The sequence below is a fragment of the Procambarus clarkii genome, chromosome 34 (assembly GCF_040958095.1).
Source record: "Procambarus clarkii isolate CNS0578487 chromosome 34, FALCON_Pclarkii_2.0, whole genome shotgun sequence".
Lineage (NCBI taxonomy): Eukaryota > Metazoa > Arthropoda > Malacostraca > Decapoda > Cambaridae > Procambarus > Procambarus clarkii.
Window position 1 is genome coordinate 31368537 of NC_091183.1, and position 19741 is coordinate 31388277.

At 41.7% G+C, this 19741-nt stretch overlaps 1 protein-coding gene across 1 annotated transcript in view; it reads left to right on the forward strand.

The window, feature by feature from the left end:
- The first annotated feature begins 244 nt into the window (after positions 1-244).
- Positions 245-19741, forward strand: part of LOC123762003 (uncharacterized) — a 276247-nt gene continuing 256750 nt past the window's right edge. The window contains 6 exon segments of the mRNA XM_069335682.1: positions 245-337; positions 477-593; positions 789-1021; positions 1109-1237; positions 6809-7029; positions 7618-7881. Coding sequence (XP_069191783.1) covers positions 245-337; positions 477-593; positions 789-1021; positions 1109-1237; positions 6809-7029; positions 7618-7881 — 1057 coding nt within the window.

The following is a 19741-nucleotide window of genomic DNA, read 5'->3' on the forward strand; positions in this document are numbered from 1 at the left end:
ATGCAAGTGGGTCTTTCATCCAGTTCCATACACTCTTTCTGTGCCACCTTTTGAAACTTTTTTCGCCTTGGTATATACAGTCGTCTGGCTATTCTTATGCTAGGTTCGGGTATGCATCACTCAATGAAGGCTGAATAGTTTTTCTTTGACTGCAGTATCATAATAATCAACCTCTAAATTTGCTTGATACAAACAGCCAAATTTGTCTTTCGTTTTAGTGCAGCACAAGAGGTTCTTACCAGTGATGTGGGTACTGAAAGCTGTGTTTTCAGAGTCGTCACATCCTAGCTACTTCGTGATCTTCTTCATTGATAGCAGCATCTCCAGTGTCTACAAGGTAAGCAACTCAGCTGGAGTGAAATATCTTGTGAAAGGCTGGAAAGGAAAGGTTATTATAGATAATATGAACGAAGCTTATAGCTTTGATTATATAGCACTAAACCATAACAGTTTCTGAGAATAGTCCCTTCTGTCAGATAATAGAACATCTAAGGATCCCAAGCGGTGTTGGAGTCTTCCAGGCAGCAATGAACAACTCTGATTTTAACAGGACAGGGAATCATTTCTCTCGGGTGATGGCTGATGTTAAGCGGGTAGGTCATTGACTTACTGTGATGCTAAAATATAAATGGTCATTCCCTTTCACTTGAAGATTGTAACTCCATTTTCAGTGTACTGCTGCTTTATACATTATATAGTTTACAAGACCAGTGAAACAAATAGGTAACCTATGCTCTTATATTAGGCTAAATAAATAGGTTCTAAAATTAACACTACAACATTCACAGTTGCGGCAACTGTCATCACACACGACAATTGTTGTGATAAGCGACGACCTCTCCTTCCTCGCCGCCTTCGTCAAGTGGTCCGTCAAGGGCCGCCTCCTGGTGTGGTCGACGAGGCTGCTGGTCCTAACACGTCTGCCCATCCAGCTGCTGCAGGTCCATTACACAGCCTTCTCGAAGATGAATGCCATGTTGCTGATTATCAACGACAACGACGACAACACGCCCAGCATTGGGTAATACATTATCAACTGACTTACCTTCAATATGTCTGTAATTGTAAACCTAAATGCATATTTAGTTAATGAACATAACTCCGACAGGTGCAACATGTACGTTCACCTGCCATTCAGTCCCAGGGAAACCCAGCCATTGTGGGTGGCCTCCTGGACTCCGAGTCGGGGGCTGCTTCTCACTTCCCACCTCCCGCTCTTCCCTGAAAAGTTCGCCAAGTGAGTTACACCATGAAATTTAAATTAAAATATCTAACCAGTATGCCTGTCCTTGTTAGTGTTGTGTATGAAACTTTTGTTTGCTAAATATATGTGTAGTCTTATTTAATCTCTAACTCTACATCGTATTAAATGGTATTAGAGAGAAGAATCGAGTAAATAACAATTACATTTGCATATGAGTGATAAATCACAACGTTAAAACTTTAAATAATATATATTTTTTATCTAATAAAAATTTAAACATTCTTTCTACTATGGCAAGATTGAACAAATTTATAAATAGATGTAATATTCATTCATGCTAATGGCATACTTTTGTATAATATCCATCATAACTGTAGGCACTACCACTTCTCCATAAAATGATACCCAATAGCCGCAAGTCATTATATACTATTTTTCTTAGCTGCACGAATGAGTTGTGTGTGATAATAATCACTCTGAAACTCACCTAAAGGGTCAAGATGAGTTGCATAAATAATAAATATTTTATGAAAGATACGGAGAGTAAAAGTTGCAAATCTAAAGATTGTGGAGACTGTTTTATCATACTGAATAAATAAGTGATAGAGCTAGCATAGATAAAATATATATTAGTATTTTTTAGTGCAGAAGGAGAAAGTGAGCCAACTAAAAATATTACATTATTGGGTACCACATTAAATCATAACAAAATAATATTAAATTTAATATTGAAGGCCTAATGATTGTGACCTGCTCTGTGATGTTAGGTGGTCAAACCCCCTTGGCTGCTACATACATCAATTGACATATCACCTTAGGAAGGATCAGAGTGAGACAAAAATTATTGCACTTGAATTATCTCAAAGTATATAGTTTTTATAAATTCCTGAAACTACTGAGAACATATATATATATATATATTCATTGAATATGACCGCATATTCTGTATTTATTATTTTCTGGTTTCTATCCCTCTAACTATTTTCTTAGCATCAGGGCTTAATTGGAATAGGAGTTCTCCAAAACTTATTTTCGTACTTTTAAGGTGAAGAAAAGAAGTGATTTACTATAGAGTGTATTACACTTATTTGTATAATTTGCACGCCGTTTCGAACCTCCATGGTTCATTCTCAAGTGAACAGATCTTACAATACTAGTTGATTTTATACCCGCATTAGGTCAGGTGATAATACAATGAAGGTAAAAAACATGGGGGGATACATAAGGGATAAACATAGGGGCTGCAGAAGGCGTATTGGCCCATACGAGGCATCTCCTATCTAAACACAAAGATTAATCCAGTGTAATTGGCCTGTTATGTTGGACATTGTCTTCTGTGTTGGCATCGATATGTTCTTGTCTTGTCCTTACTCTCATGGTGGGTAGAGTAAATAGTTCCGTGATTTGGGTGTTCATGGTGGTAGGTCGCTCTATTCTTATGTGAATTGCCTCAAGAATTTGTAATCTTCTTGAATCTTGGGTTTTGTCTATTATGCAAGTATTCTTGTTCAACATTTCTCTTGTTAGAGTAATGTCATGGGCTTGTCTCATGTGATTCCTAGGGGCACCAGATTGAAGATGGCATGTCAAACGCCTCGTCAGCTTGGTCGACGTCATACCTATGTACTTACATTGAAGGTTACATCCTTCATGGGGGCAAGTGTACATGTATACAACGCTTGACTGCTGTAGAGGGTTCTCCGTCGGCTTCGGGCTGTTTTTGATAAGGAGTTCGGAAGTCTTCTTGGTTTTGTAGAATATTATCAGGTTTATGTTTTGGTTAGGAGTAGTGCTTTTTACTCCTTTACGGATTATTTCTTTCGTTATTCTTTCCTCTTTTATATGTTCACTGTGCATGATTTGATTTCATAAATCAACCATGACCTTCCAATGCAAGGTCATGTAAAGTAATTAAATGAAAATTAAAATAAATCAAAATCTATGAAAATTCGTTGATATACATAAAATACACCTGTATCAATGCAATCAGAAACATTGGAATGGAATCGTAACATATTTAGCATAGCGTGTGTTGCTCTTAAGTGCAACAGATGGCGCTGTTAAAAACAATTTTTTTTTACCTGTCACAGATGTGGCATCTATATTTATACTTACGAAATGAATGGCATGGTAAACAACACAGCTCAATTCAAATGCAATGTCACACAAAATAATTAAATCAAAATTAAAATAAATCGAAATCTATGAAAATTCTATTTATCAACGCATTCGGAAACACTGAAATGGAATCGTAATATATTTAGTATAGCGTGTGTTGATGTTAGGTGCAACAGATGTTACTCTTTTAAAAAAAATCATATTTTTACCTATCACAGGTGCGACATCTAAATAGTAAGTATATAAAAACACGCATGCACTCAAATTGAACATTGTGTCAAAATTTCAAAACAATCGGTGAAGAACTTTTGGAGATTACAGTATGTGCTGCTCTTACATCTAACAGATAGCGCTGTTTATTAAAAAAAAAAAATGTTTTTTTCCTCTCACTGGTGCGGCATGTATATAGTAGGTATATAAAAACATGCACCTATTCGAATGGAACGTTGTGTCAAAATTTCAATGTAATCAGTAACGAGTTTTCGAAGATTTCCCTAACATGGAAAAACATATGAAAAACACAGTTTTTCAAAAAAAAGATTGTTTTTGCTTTTTTTGAAAAGCTGTGTTTTTCAGGTGTTTTTCATGTGAGGGAAATCTTCTAAACCTCTTTACTGATTGCTTTAAAATTTTGACACAATATTGCATTCGAATAGGCGAGTGTTTTTACATAACAATGTGTAACAACGTCGTAGCTATTCCGGACGATGCAAGAGCTAAGGTTATACCATTTGGGATCGAAATGCTGCCAGAATCAATCGAATTAGTTTGGATTTACAGTTCCTCCTGGCGCATCTAAAAAAAAATTTCCAAACCCGTTATTGATATTTAGAATTTTTTATTTGTAAATGCCTTTTCGCTCAAGCGTTAGCTTAGCAATGTTTGATTGCACATACGACAACTGATCACTTATGTTGTAATTTTGTTCACGACGCAATTCTACATCGAACGAAGCAGCAGCAGATCGATTTGGCGACGGCATTTTCAATTGATTTAGAACTTTGTTCGCGAATTCTAGGCACGAATCTTTAATCATTATCAACGCTTCGTTGAAGATTTCTGCTTTGAAATCAATGTTCATATATGAATTTTCCTTCAGATTTGACGGATAATATCTTCAGCCATATGCGATTTATTTTCTCCCATAACTCTGTTGGGGATGAAGGAGAGCCGGTTGGTCAATATGATTGCAAACAATACACGAATTTGATTTGGATGTGACGTGTTGGACGCGTCATCAGTGCATACATCCCAGTGCCAGTCGTTCTCCAATAAATTCCGAGTTTGACATGCACTACGGAAAGTGGCATGTGTAACGCCGTTGACTAATCTCAGTGGCTGGAAAGACGTTGGACCGGGCATATTTACCAACAGCATGCGAAGAAAGAAGCATTCATCCTGATTGGGATGCACGGTGTACAGTCTGCCTATCGTAGAATATTTGAATATGCCAGGTTGTCCGTCGACTCGGTCTCCACGTTTGCATCGTTCAAATGATTTTTTACTGGCATTCCATGTGTAACACGTTTCGCAAACGCGTCATTTTGATATAACGTAAAGAAAGCAGTTAACGTTGTAGCCGGTGGATTCATAGCTGTTTGTTGTACATTTACAGCTGTGAAATAAACTTGTTGTCCATTTTCTTGTTTTCAAAACAAAAACAAAAAATACTAACGAAATATTTCAATTCAAACGCAGATCAATCGACACAGCTCAATTTCACCACCAATTGCACTGAAAAATAAGAAGAACAGTTAAAAAAACGAAATGAAAAACAATGAAAAAAAGAAACAAATAAGCTATACCCACGAAATGAACGGTATGGTAAACAACACAGCTCAATTCCAATGTTACTAGGTCGAAGAACTGCTACTTTGGTTTTGAAATTCCCATTGAACATGCAATTCATTGAAACTCCCATGTGCAACATTTTCAAAGCATCCGGCATGGGAAAAGTTTTGCAGAAATATAAACTTATCATTTGAGATGAATGCACAATGGCCCACAAAAAAGTGCTCAAGGTTCTTGATCGACCGTTGCAAGATTTGCGTGGAAACATTAGACCATTTGGGAACGCATTAATAATGCTTGCAGGAGATTTCAGGAAAACATTACCTGTAATTCCTTGATACAAGTCCGTCGACACTGTTGAGAAAGCAGATGAAGCGGAGTTATCCAACAGAATTTTTTAATTAGATGCCATCCCTGTGACAGGTAAAAACATGCGTTTTTGAAAAACAGCGCCATCTGTTGCACATAATAGCAATATTCACGCTATACTAAATATGTCACAAATTCCATTTCAATGTTTCCGATTGCATTGATAAATTTTATTTTCATAGATTTCGCTTTATTTGATTTTTTGTGAATTATTTTGTGTGACATTGTGTTGGACTTGAGCTGTGTTGTTTACCATGCCGTTCATTTCATAAGTATAAGTATAGATGTCTTACCTGTGACAGGTAAAACTATGCTTTTCTTTAATAACAGCGCCATCTTTTGCATGTAAGAGCAACACACATGTTATACTAGATATGTTACAATTACATATCAATGTTTCTGATTGCATTGATAAATTGAATTTTCATAGATTTTGATTAATTTTTGTTTTGATTTAATTATTTTGTGTGAATTGCATTGGAATTGAGCTGTGTTGTTTACCTGACTGTTCATTTCGTGAGTATAATTTATTTATAATTTTTTCATATTTTCCTTTAATTTTCTAACTGTTTTTCTTATATTTCAGTGATGGGAACATCAGATCACTTGATGTTCCCAATTTTCTGATGGAAACACCAGGTCATTTGGGAAGGCATCAAATGAGGGAGTGGGGAATGGTGGGGATGACGAGGGGACGGAAGTGAGAGATGGTGTGGAGGACGAGGGGACAAGGGAGGGGGTAATGGAGTTGAAGAACGAGGGGATAGGGGGAGTTAGGAATGTTGGGGACGAGGGGATGGGGGAATGGAGAATGGTGGGGAGGACAAAGGGATAGGGGAGTGGGGAATGGTGGGATGGACGAGGAGCGGTGAAGTGGGGAATGGTTGGGACGACTGGGGGACAGGGAAGGTGGCTGAGCCACAGCAACACGTGGCCGGGTATATATATATATATATATATATATATATATATATATATATATATAATATATATATATATATATATATCAGATCATATATATGGAGGAATCAGAGCGATTGCTGTGGGCAATTCACTTCGGCGGCTCGTCGGTAATGCTGCTGCCAGAACAGTTAGTCAGGCAGCAGCCGGCATGCTGAAGCCAAAACAGCTTGACTTTGGCATTCCCCAAGGGTGTGAGGCAGCGGCTCATGCAGCTAGAGCCTACATTGCCAACATTACGGATGAAAAAACCCTGATAAAACTGGACTTCAAAATTGCTTTCAATCTGGTTAGAAGAGTTCCAGTACTCACTGCGGTTCATTGCCTTTTTCCTTCCCTCTACCTGTTTGTAAACTCATGTTACAGCAAGAATCTAACTCTGCTATTCGCGGAAAATGAAATTGAATCACTAGAAGGTGTCCAACAGGATGACCCCCTTGCTCCTTTTCTTTTCTGCCCAGTCATCAACGAAGTCACCGATAACCTGTCCAGTGAACTCAACATTAGGTTTTTGGACGATGGTACTATAGCTGGCTCCCTAGACTCCCTCCTGGATGACATAAGAATAATTCAGGAGCAAGGAGCAAGTATAGGCCTCACCCTGAACTCTTCCAAGTGCGAAATAACCTCTACCAATTAGCACATAATAGAGCGAATAAAGGTTGTTTTGCCTGACATTCATACAACCAACCCTGAGGACAGCACACTCTTAGGTGCTCCTCTAGGAGGGAATGCCATCAACGAAGTCCTTGGTAAGAAGATCACTGACCTGAAGAGGATAAACGAGAGGCTTGAAGATATCAATGCTCATGATACACATTATCTCATCACCAGATGCTTGTCTCTCCCCAGGCTGACTTATTTGCTTAGATGTTCGCCATCTTTCAATAATATTAAATTAGAAGAGTACGACAGCTCGCTGAAATCAAAGCTAGAAAAAAAATCTCTCAACCTTTCTCTCAGCGACTCACAGTGGAAACAGGCTTCCCTTCATGTCAGACTCAGGGGACATGGCGTGCGCACAGCAACACAAATTGCTGTACCAGCATTCCTGTCATATTCAGTGATGTCTGACAACTTGGTGAAGGAAATCCTACCTGAGCACCTAGTTCAACAGACAGGGGTACATAATCCCATTTTCACAGACTGCACAACCAAATGGGTAACTCTCGCAGGACCAGCACCCCAACCACCGCTTTCCGAATCCCATAGGCAGTCTAGCTGTGATCGCCATATTGCCTACCAAGAAGCTGCGACATTACTAAAAGCTGGGACAACACCACATGACACTGCCCGACTTAGAGCTGTAGCAGCTCCCCATGCAGGTGACTTCCTATTAGCAACTCCAATGTCAGCAACCGGCACCCGTCTCACACCGCAGGCCCTCCGAATTACTGAGGCTCTCCACCTCGCTGCCCCAATCCACACCAAATATAGATGTATTTGCAGCGAGGGAGTGGCCGACAAGTACGGACGGCATGGCTTTCTCTGCCAAAGGACAGGATGATGGCATGCAAGACACGGCGAGGTTAACGACATTATTAAGAGAAGCCTTACCTCAGCAGGTTGTAAAGCAGAGAGAAAGCCCCGTTACCTAATGCCCAGCAACTCTGATGAGCCTGTAGGTCGTCCAGACTTGATCAAAGTGAACGCCTGGAGGAATAGTTGACAGTTGGTGTGGGACTACACTTGCGTTTCAACTTTAGCCAACACTTATGTTGACTTTTGTGCTGCACAGGAGAAGAGGTGCAGGCAATCACCGGAAAGCAGCCAAGTCACGTAAATACAAAGACCTTAATCACCACTACAGTTTTGTCCCCATTGCCTCAGAGACACTTGTTTCCTGGGGTAAAAGTGTTGCTAGTTTTTTTATGGCGTTGGGGTCCAAGCTAATTGAAACAACTAGAGACCCTAGAACTGCCAGTTTTCTCTTTACGCGCCTTAGTGTGGCAATCCAGAGAAGAAATGCTCACTGCATCATGTCACCTCATTCTTTGGGGCACAAGTGCAGAACACAAATGCGAACAAGCCTGAATGGTCCCCAGGCATATATGCAACCGAAAACTCACACCCCATTAATGACTCGAACCCATTCTGCCAGGAGCAACGCAACTGGGTGTGTACAAGACACCTTAACCACTGAACCATCACAACCAGACAAAAGATGATTATGGCCGAGGCTATTTCCCCCATCATCCCGCCGGTGCTCTGATGGTAATCTTGTGCATAGTATTTTATCAAATCACCTCATTCTTTGGGGCACACGTGAGGAACACAAATACGAACAAGCCTGAATGGTCTTTCTCCACAACACTACCCTCCTTCTCCTCCTCCAAAACCCTTCCCTCCTTCTCCTTCTCCCCAACACTACCCTCTCTGTGAGTCACTCTAGGTCACTCACAGAAGATCTCCACTTGTCACCAGGAGTTACCTGATACCAGTCTGTTTCGCTCTGGTGATTTGTCACTTAGACTTCTGAACAATATAGTCACAGTCACGATTCCGGGCGAGTGTTGGTATATATTGTATATCGGGAGTTTAACGTGACAGTGAGGAATAGATGGTGTTCTTCTGTCTATTGGCCAATAGACAGAACAGCACACGTCCTCTATGCAAGGGCTCCCTCACGTGAATGCCTTTGCAAGAGAATGCAGGGCATCTCGTGGGACACAACACAAGGGGGTTACAATTTGACCAATGACATTGCAACAAAAGAGTGGGAACCAATCATATTGATCGTTCTCTGATCAGCAGCAGAGGTGACGTCATGAACACGTCGCGACCACATCGTAGTTGTTATTCTCCATCAGGCCGGTTGAGGCTGACCCCAGAGGTCAGACTGTCCTGTCGCCTCGCTGGCATCTCTCACGCTTTCACTAGCCAATGTACTCTCTGACCCTATGGCCAGTAACTTCCCTGTATCTACTTCCTGCCTGGACATACGGCGGCCTCCGTATTATAAACGTATTCCTGGTTAAGTGCGTATTCTGTAGATACCCATCATGCCAGTTTACTATCCAGGGAAACAGAGATAGGGCTTGAGCACGAAAATCGGTGCACTGTGCACTGCAATGAACCATTCAAGTCAGCTGTGGGAGAATCTTGAAAGACATTCTCTCACATCACCCCCCAACAAAAGACTGAGCTCCACAGAGTGGTGCTTCTTCTACACCTCTCACCCCGCTGCTGTACGTGCACGTACTGAGTGCACATGGTGCGGCTGGGTCGAGTGGACCCCGTTTTCTATACTGCTAGGCGAGGCGAGTCCTCATCTAGACTATTTCCTTCCGTTAAGTGAGGAATTTCTTCAGTCACCGGGTCACATGTGGCTATTTGTTCAGGTCTTGATCAGGCACTGTGGTCGGACGTAGCTCCAGCTGTAGGTCGGTTCAACGTCTCGAAACCCTGAGTGGTGTAAGTCTGTCCACTGCCTCTCTCCACCTGTGTCATGCCTGAAACATCAGAGGCAAACTGGGAACTAGTGTCCAGTGATTCGCATTGCATTACCTCACTCATGTCTCCCTCCTTCGACGTCTCGTTAATCACCTCTGACCTACTCAACCAGTCAGCACCAACGTTGTCGGCTCCCTTCATGTAAACCACGTGGAATGTGAACAGTTGAAGGAACAACTACCCCTCCTCTTCCTTTTCCACAAATACCCTCATTTTCTCCTAAAAAACACTACCCTCCTCCTTCTCCTCCATACCACTAGCCTCCTCTTTCTCCTCCACAGCAGAAGCCTCCTCTTTCTCAATCACAACGCTACCCTCCTCTTCCTTCTCCACAACACTACCATGCTCTTCCTTCTCCACAACACTACCATGCTCTTCCTTATCCACTGCTCCTCCTTCTCCAAAATTCTATTCTCCTCCTCCTGCTTCCCCGCAACACTACCCTTATCTTCCTTCTCCACAACACTACACTTCTACTCTTTTTCCACAACACTACCCTCCTTCTCCTTCCCCACAACACTACCCTCCTTCTCCTTCCCCACAACACTACCCTCCTTCTCCTTCCCCACAACACTACCCTCCTTCTCCTTCCCCACAACACTACCCTCCTTCTCCTTCCCCACAACACTACCCTCCTTCTCCTTCCCCACAACACTACCCTCCTTCTCCTTCCCCACAACACTACCCTCCTTCTCCTTCCCCACAACACTACCCTCCTTCTCCTTCCCCACAACACTACCTTCCTCATCCTTCCCCACAGCCCTGCGCTCCTCCTCCTTCTCCACAACACTACCCTCCTCCTCTTTCTCCACAACATTACCCTCCTCCTCCTTCTCCACAACACTACCCTCCTCCTCCTCCTCCTCCTCCTACAAAACACTACCCCACCCCTTCCTCCTGCAAAACACTTCCCCAACTCTACCCTCCTTTTCCTCCTAAACAACACTACCCACCTCTTCCTCCACCATAACTCTAGCCTCCTCTTTCTCCTCCACAGCAGAAGCCTCCTCTTCCTCAACCACAACACTACCCTCCTCCTCCTCCCCTCCTCCTCCTCCTCCTCCTCCAAAACACCACCCCACCTCTTCCTCCTCCAAAACACTACCCCTCCGTTTCCTCCTAAACAACACTACCCTCCCCTCCTTCACCAAAACATTAGCCTCCTCCATCTCCTCCACAGCAGTAGCCTCCTCTTCCTGAACCACAACGCTACACTCCTACTCCTCCTCGCCAACACTACCCTCCTCCTCCTCCACAACATTACCACTCCTTCTTTTCCGAAACACTTCCCTCCTTCTCCTCCTCCAAAACACTACCCTCGTCTTTCTTCTCCACAACACTACACTCCTACTCCCACAAAACACAGCCCTCCTCTTCCTCTTCCACAACACTACCCTCCTCCTCCTCTTCGTCCGCAACACTACCCTCCTCCTCCTCTTCGTCCGCAATACTACTCTCCTCCTCTTCATCCGCAACACTTCCCTCCTCCTCCTTCTCCCAAACAAACTACCCTCCTCCTCCACTACCACAACACTACAGTCCTCCTCCTTCTCTTCCATATACCTATCCACCTCTTCCTTCTCCATAACACTACCCTTTCTTCCTTCTCTGCACGAAGACCCACCTCTTCTTCCTCCACAACCCTACCCTTCTCCTTCTCCACAATACTACCCTCCTCTTCCTTCTCCATATCACTACCCTACTCTTCCTTCTCCATAACACTACCCTCTTCCTCCTCTTCTACAACACTAACCTCCTCTTCCTCGTCCACAACACTACTTTCCCCTTCCTTCTCAATAACACTACCTTCCTCTTCCTTCTCCTCAACACTACCCTCCTTTTCCTTCTCCATAACGCTACCCTCCTCCGTCTCCTTCTCCCCAACGCTTCCTTCCTCCTTCTTCTCCTCCACATACCTATCCACCACTTCCTTCTCCATAACACTACCCTTTCTCACTTCTCTGCATGAAGACTCTACTCTTCTTCCTCCACGACACTACTCTCCTCTTCCTCCTCCACATCATTAACCTCCTCCTCTTTCCCCACAACACTACCCTCTTCCTCCTTCTCCCCTACACTACCCTCCTCTTCCTCCTCCACAACTCTACCCTTCCTCTTTCCAATCATCAACACTACACTTCTCCTCCTCAACACTATCCTCCTCCTCCTCCTCCTCCTCCTCCGTCTCCACAACACTTCCTTCCTCTTCCTCCTCCACAACACTACACTTCCCTCCTCCTTCTCCACCACACTACCCTCCTCCTCTTTTTCCGCAACACTACTCTCCTCCTCTTCCACAAAACTTCCCTCCTCTTCCTTTTCCTCCACAACACTACCCTCCTCCTCCTCCTCCACAAAACTAACCTCCTCCTCCTCCACAACATTACCCTCCTCCTCCTCATTCACAAAACTAACCTCCTCCTCCTCCACAACACTACCCTCTTCTTCCTTCTCCACAACACTAACCTCCTCCTCCTCCACAACACTACCCTCCTCCTCCTCCTTCACAAAACTAACCTCCTCCTCCTCCACAACACTACCCTCGTCCTCCTTCTTCACAACACTACCCTCCTCCTCCTTCTCTACAACACTACCCTCCTCCTCCTCCTCCTCCACAACACAACCCTCCTCCTCCTCCTCCTCCAAAACACGACCCCACCTCTTCCTCCTCCAAAACACTCCCCCTCCTCTTCCTCCTTTACAACACTCTCCCTTTCCTCCTCCACAACACAACCCTCCCCTCCTCCTCCATAACATTAGCCTCCTCATTCTCATCCACAGCAGTAGCCTCCTCTTCCTCAACCACAACGCTACCCTCCTCTTCATTTGTCACAACACTACCGTCCTCCTCCTTCTCCACAACACTACACTCGTCTTCCTTCTCCCTAACACTACCCCTCCTCTTCCTCCTCCTCATCCTCCACAACACTACCTTCTTCCTCCTTCTCCACAACACTACCCTTCTTCTCCTCCTCCATAACACTACCCTCTTCTTCCTTTTCAACAACACTAACTGCCTTTTTCTTCTCCACAATACTACCCTGCTCTTCCTCCTCCACAACTCTACCCTTCCTCTTTCTAATCATCAACAATACACTTCTCCTCCTCAACACTATCCTCCTCCTTCTCCACAACCCTTCCTTCCTCTTCCTCCTCCAAAACACTACACTCCTCCTCCTCCTTCTCCACCACACTACCCTCCTCCTCTTTTTCCGCAACACTACTCTCCTCCTCTTCCACAAAACTTCCCTCCTCTTCCTTTTCCTCCACAATACCATCCTCCTCTTCCTCCTTCACAACACTACACTCTTCCTTCTTCACAACAATACTTTTCTCTTCCTCCTCGTTAACTAAACCACCCATTCTTCTACTATAAACAGCAACTAACATCATCAACACTGTACAAACCTAGCTCTATTACCCCTGGCTGTACTCACCTTGCTTTACTCATCTAATTGTGTCCACTTAATTTTACTCCCATAATTGTACTCATGTAGTTGTTGTCACCTACTTGTATTGTAATGCCTCCCCATGCTACTCCACCTTCTCACTTAAAAGCCTAGCTGAACACTGCTTGCAATTTCACTGATCCTCATTGAACTCCCAGCTAACTGTTAAACTGAAATATTAAATGAGGGGGAAGCTACAAATGAATTGTTATGAATTTTAAATAATGATTAATACTTAAACTTACACTGCCACCACCTTCCTGAAGCTGATAGTGCCTGTATCACTGATCTCCCAGGAAGGACAGAAATCAATAATCATGAAATCGAAAGGCGTAGGAATCTTGACGATAATGCTTGGGAATTATTTATAGAAATCTTTACTTTACCTTTGGATGAGACAAAGACTTCCAAATACCGCACATATATACCACATATACAAATGACTCAGCAACAATAAAAGGGGGTTAACTAAATACCACTAATTCAATATTCACTCTATTTAACAAGAAACGTTTATTTATAACAAATTAAAATATATCCTACTCCAAAAACATTCCTAAGACTCAATAACCAGAGTGCAATTACGTTGATGTACCAAAACTCAGACACACATTACCTTGTTCATGTAATAACCTGCCATAGCTGTTGAATTACTGGCCTCAGGTCCTTGGACCTGTCTCCAAAATACTCCCAGGACACACAAACTAAAATTTCCTTTACAAGCTTACCAGTCGACGAAAGCTCCACCCACACTATTTCCTTAGGCCTATGAAACCTCGCCTCTCTTAGTGTAGAGCTAATGAATTCAAAAGTCTAACTCTAGGCCTTGGTCCAGCCAACCAGTGCCCTGACCAGCTCCACCCCCCCCCCCCACCTAGGCCTTCCTGGCTTCCACCAATCAAGACTCCTGGCTAGGCCCTGCCTGACAGGAGGGCTAGGCCTGCCCTGAAAGTTATGTTTAGCTCCCACTGAATTCTGATTCGTTCAAATGCTCCACCCAGGAACCCGGAACAAGAGGTATATGGCCAGCTGAGTTTATTGGCATCCAATATGTCAATGGATTTAGACGGACAGAGAGAGAGAGAGAGAGAGAGAGAGGAGAGAGAGAGAGAGAGAGAGAGAGAGAGAGAAGAGAGAGAGAGAGAGAGAGAGAGAGAGAGAGAGAGAGAGAGAGAAAACGATTGAGTAGGAGGATTGAAAGGAAGATTGGGGAAGGAGGATTAGGGAATAGGATTGAACGGCGACGGAAGGGAAGTGTGCCTTGCCTGCGGACACTTGACTTGAGTTTTATGACTGGTGAGGCCAGCTTGACAGAAGGGGAGGGGAAAGGAGGGATGAGGCAATAAGGGGAGGGGGAGAATGACCAAGGAAGGGGACGGCAAATGAGGGGAAGGAGAATGGGAAGGGGAGAAGATATGGTCTGTGCCCAGATCACTACAGTATTCACCTAGAAGTGCTCACCAAGTTGTACTCACCTAACTACATGCACTCTCCTAGTTGCACTCATGTAGTTGTACTTATCTAGTTCTACTCATCCATTTGTACTTCAATGATATTTAATTAAAAATATCATTAAACTATGTTACAGATGTATGTGATAAAGAGGTTCCTTGATGCACTCCATTGTTTTTATATGAATAAAAATGGTAGATTAAATGTTGTGTGTGTCATTCATAAACCTATGCAACAACATTTTCCATTTGTGTTAATGTATTATACATAACGTACATATATATAAATTTAAGCATAAAAACAGTATTATTAAATATATCATTGAGCAAATAGGGTTATAAATCTTTTTTTTTTAGAAAAGTCATATTAAAAAGTAAATGTCTCGCACACCTATTATGCAACTAAGACACAGCATTCACAATTTATATGTGAAATAAACTTAAATTTAATATTTGAACATTAAAAAAATTTATTTATAATATATATTAAGGTGAAACTAGTGTTAGATAAGGCAGCATTTGCCTTATTACATAAAAAAATACTTTTAACATTCTTGGGTTAAAGGTTGCTCATGCGCCTGTTGAACCACACATGCAACTTGTCTTTCCCACAACCCTGTTGCAACGTTATTGGAGGTTTCCACAACATTTTGTGTTTGCCAGGAAGAGCTGTTATCCTACCTGAACTCATCTAAAGGTTGCTCCTAGAAACCCATTTCTTTCATGAGAATGTACTTTGAAACTATTACATGGGGAACCATCATATAAGGAGCGTGGTAAAATTGCAAGAAAATGCTTTCTTTCTTCTCTTCCCTTCTCTTTTCTTTTCTTTTCTTTTCTTTTCTTTTCTTTTCTTTTCTTTTCTTTTCTTTATCTTCTCTTTTCTTCTCTTCTCTTCTCTTCTCTTCTCTCTCTCTCTCTCTCACTTTCTTTCTTTCTTTCTTTCTTTCTTTCTTCTTTCTTTCTTTCTTTCTTTCTTTCTTTCTTTCTTTTTTTTCTCTGTTTTTCTCCTCAATCTGCCTCGCACTAAATGTCTCTCGCCCTTTGTTTCTCTCCTCTCTCCCTTTATCTCTTTCTTCTCTCTGTCTGTCCCGGTCCATCTCCTTCTCTCCTTGCCTCCCTCCTTCTGTCTCCTATCTCTTTATTTGTTTCTCTCTTATCTCTATGTCTCTCTTTGTTTCTCTCCTTTTCTTTCTTACTGTTTGTCTCTCTTGGCATCTCTCCCCCTTCTCACTCTGCTTGCCTCTGTGTGTGTGTGTCTCTCTCTCTTTCTCTTTCTGTCTCGGTTTTCTCTCTCTTACTTCTTGTCTTTCCCTGTCTCTCTCTTTCTAAATGCAATAGAGGTAATTAAACCTAATAATTCCAATAATTAATTATTAACATTAACGTTTTAAAACCTATGCTCTAAAATATTATATCATAAAATTACAAAAATGTTTCATATAAATGTTGTGAACTCCTGTCTTATATAAACGTTAGGGGATCACGTTTTATGGTCGTTTTTACAATATCTCAAAAAACGTCTAAAACATAATTGAAGGGGCTGGGTGTACAATTTATCAACCCTCCTCAAACACTCTCAATTTTGTGGTGCATAATCTACATGGTAAATGTTCGAACTTTCCCTAATGGATCAATAATATAACAAGAACAGGAAAACAAATTAAAAATAAAATATTAGAAAAAGTTGACAATTTCAAATTAACTAAACTAATTTAAAATTTCACCAATTTTTATTTGATTCATTATCGGCTTAGAATGGCATTTAACCCTTAAACTGCGTAACGCACCTGCAGGTCAATGTCTGGTTTGTGCAACGCGCCTCCAGGTATTTTTATTTTTCACGTTCCATTCAAAACTCCTGCGGCTACATGAGGTTTACATTAGCTTCTTCAGGGCTGTTGTAAACAGACGCCATCTTTAAAAAAAAATCGTGGTCCACATTCCCGGGTGTGGGAGCCTCAGTGGTGAATGAGCAACCAAGGCCGGCGCTCGCAGTATGAGCACACAGCACTGCTGTTCAGCGTGTGACTACAGCATCGCCTAATAATGTCAAAATATATACATAATCTGTATTATTTAGCCATGATAGTATTATAGAAGAGCCTGAGTGTGATAATGACTGGGAACAATGTTCAAATATCAGTGATTCAATGCTGTTCACGATGTTCACAACGCTAGCCACAACACCACAGCATTATTTCGTCCGTCTAGGAAACTTCAAATGACTTCTTAGGTTCCTTTTCAAAATAAACGTGTGGTCAATTATTCATTTACAGGAATTAGTGACCAGGATTGTGGTTATAATTAGCACTGTGCGTAGTATTATTTAAGGAGGCATTTTGGTGAGGGAGGGAGGTAGGGAGAGAATTGAGGTAGCCTCACTGTGTGCGTGTGGCAACCACTCTTGTTTTGCTCACCATGCTAGCTTAGTGGTTCACTATGGGGAACACATATGTACATGGGTATATACAGTGTGTGTGTATGTAGTGTAATAACAGTAACAGAAGTATGTTGGGAGGAGCTATTTTGGTGAGAGAGGTGACGTCGTAATCGTAGCGTCGTCTGCTGTCTTTTGTGTGATTTCTCATGCAGTGTATGGTAGCAACTGTACTGTTTGGACACAATACCGGCTAACTAGCATAGTTCTGGTGAATAAATCATGTAGATAGGTATACATAACATATGTAAATAGTGTAATAAAAACAGTAAGTGTATGGTGGGAGAAGGGGTGATGGCGAGTACAGTGTTGGAGGAGAGAGGGAGGACTGGCTGGCTGGGTGTGGCAGCTCACACTCGCAGAGTTCTGAGTGTGTTTATGGTGTGTGACAGTGTAGTGTATGTAAATGTGTTGTAAATATACATAAAAGAACCTGAAACATTGGTGTGAATAACAGTATGGTGGGAGGAGGGGTGATGGCGAGTACTATGTTGGAGGACTGGCTGGCTGGGTGTGGCTGTTCACACTCGAGGAGTTCTGTGTGTGTTGATGGAGAATGTATATACTGCGTGACAGTGTAAAGTGTGTAAATAGATTGTATACATACAAAAATTATTATGATACATGGTAAATATGTGCAACATATGTGTACACAAGTGTCATGCACGTAACACAGTGTCTACGGACAGTACGGATGTTTTACTGCCATAATATAGTGTACGTGTTCATTATACATAGGATTAGCACGTAAAAACAAATAAAATGTATTTGGAACTGTGCGCAAGAAATGAACAAAAATATATTCGCGGCAACTTGCACGCCCCGCCCCGGGCGCACTACTGGCTCCGGGAGCGTACGTCACAGGCGAACGGAGAAAGATGACGTCACGCGCCAATTTACGGACCCCATAGCAGCCAAAGTAAGTACAATTTTGATTTTTTTTTACATACCCATACTCAGAGAAGGGTTTTTGACACTTAAGAAAATAAATCCAGATAATTTGTTTCCCACACACTGGGGGGGGGGGGGTGTCACAAGTTCTGCCTCCTGTGGCTGAATTAAATATTCATCAATTTCGTTCCAACTTTACATACTTATTGACGGTATGCATTCTCTATGATATACAAACCACAACAAAATCAGATGAGAAACAAAGGAGAACAAAAAAATCAGTTGACATTAGAAATCTAGTCTTGGACTCATTAAGTTACTGAGTTTATTTGTTTCACTTTTAATTAATATGAAAACGTAATTATACATAATTTAATGTATAAACATAATTTATTGTTTATGGCAAACTTCCTATCTAATATAATAAACATTTCCTATAACACATTTTTAAATTTTCTGGGGATTTTATTTTCCTGTTTACTTCAAACGTTCATTGCTGGCATATAGTGCGAGCAATAAATACGACCAGAATGTTCAATATGATTTGCCGAATACCGACCTATTTGGTGTGCCTCCTGAGGTTATCTTGAGATGATTTCGGGCTTTAGTGTCCCCGCGGCACGGTCCTCGACCAGGCCTCCACCCCCAGGAAGCAGCCCGTGACAGCTGACTTACTTCCAGGTACCTATTTACTGCCAGGTAACAGGGGCATAGAGTGAAAGAAACTCTGCCCATTGTTTCTCGCCGGCGCCCGGGATCGAACCCGGGACCACAGGATCACAAGCCAGCGTGCTGTCCGCTCAGCTGACCGGCTCCACTTTAATGCCTGGTAAAAACCAAGAACAGGAACAGGGGATGTAATTCATATAACTATTGAATCATTGGATGAGAGTAAAGTATGCAAGACCGCATTATTTAAAAAAACATTTAATAATTATTTTAAAGTCTAAAGTGGAAAAACGTCTAGGCATAAATTGGATGCATAAAACTAAAGTATTTTAATTGAGAGACCAAGATTTACCTGCTGAATAAAAGTAAAGAACTTAAAGATGAACTAAAACTAGAACACAAGGAATGTGGGAGAGAAAACCGAGAACTTGTATAACTTACATTAATGATAAATATAATGATAATATGTGAATTAGATACAGATTAAGAATATTAAATGCACAATAAATAACAGAACAATGAATATAATTACCCACAAAAGGAAACTAAAAAAATATGATAAAATAATCTATATAAATAAAAATGGAAATGTTCGTTTGTTCAAAATCGCTAATCTCCGAAAGTTCTTCACCGATTGCTCTGAAATTTTCACACAATGTCCGATGAAATTAATGAAATTTTCACACATTGTCGCATCCGAGCGGGTTTTTATATAAATATTATATAGATGTCACGTCTGTGACGGGAAAAAAAAACTATTTTTGGGGGAAAACTGTGTTTTTCATGCAAGGGAAATCTTCGTAACCTCTTTGCCGATTGCTTCAAAATTTTGAGACAACGTTGCATTCGAATAGGCACGCGTTTTTATATACCTACTATATAGATGCCACACCTGGGACAGGTAAAAACATGTTTTTTTTTAAACATTGCCATCTGTTGCAAGTAA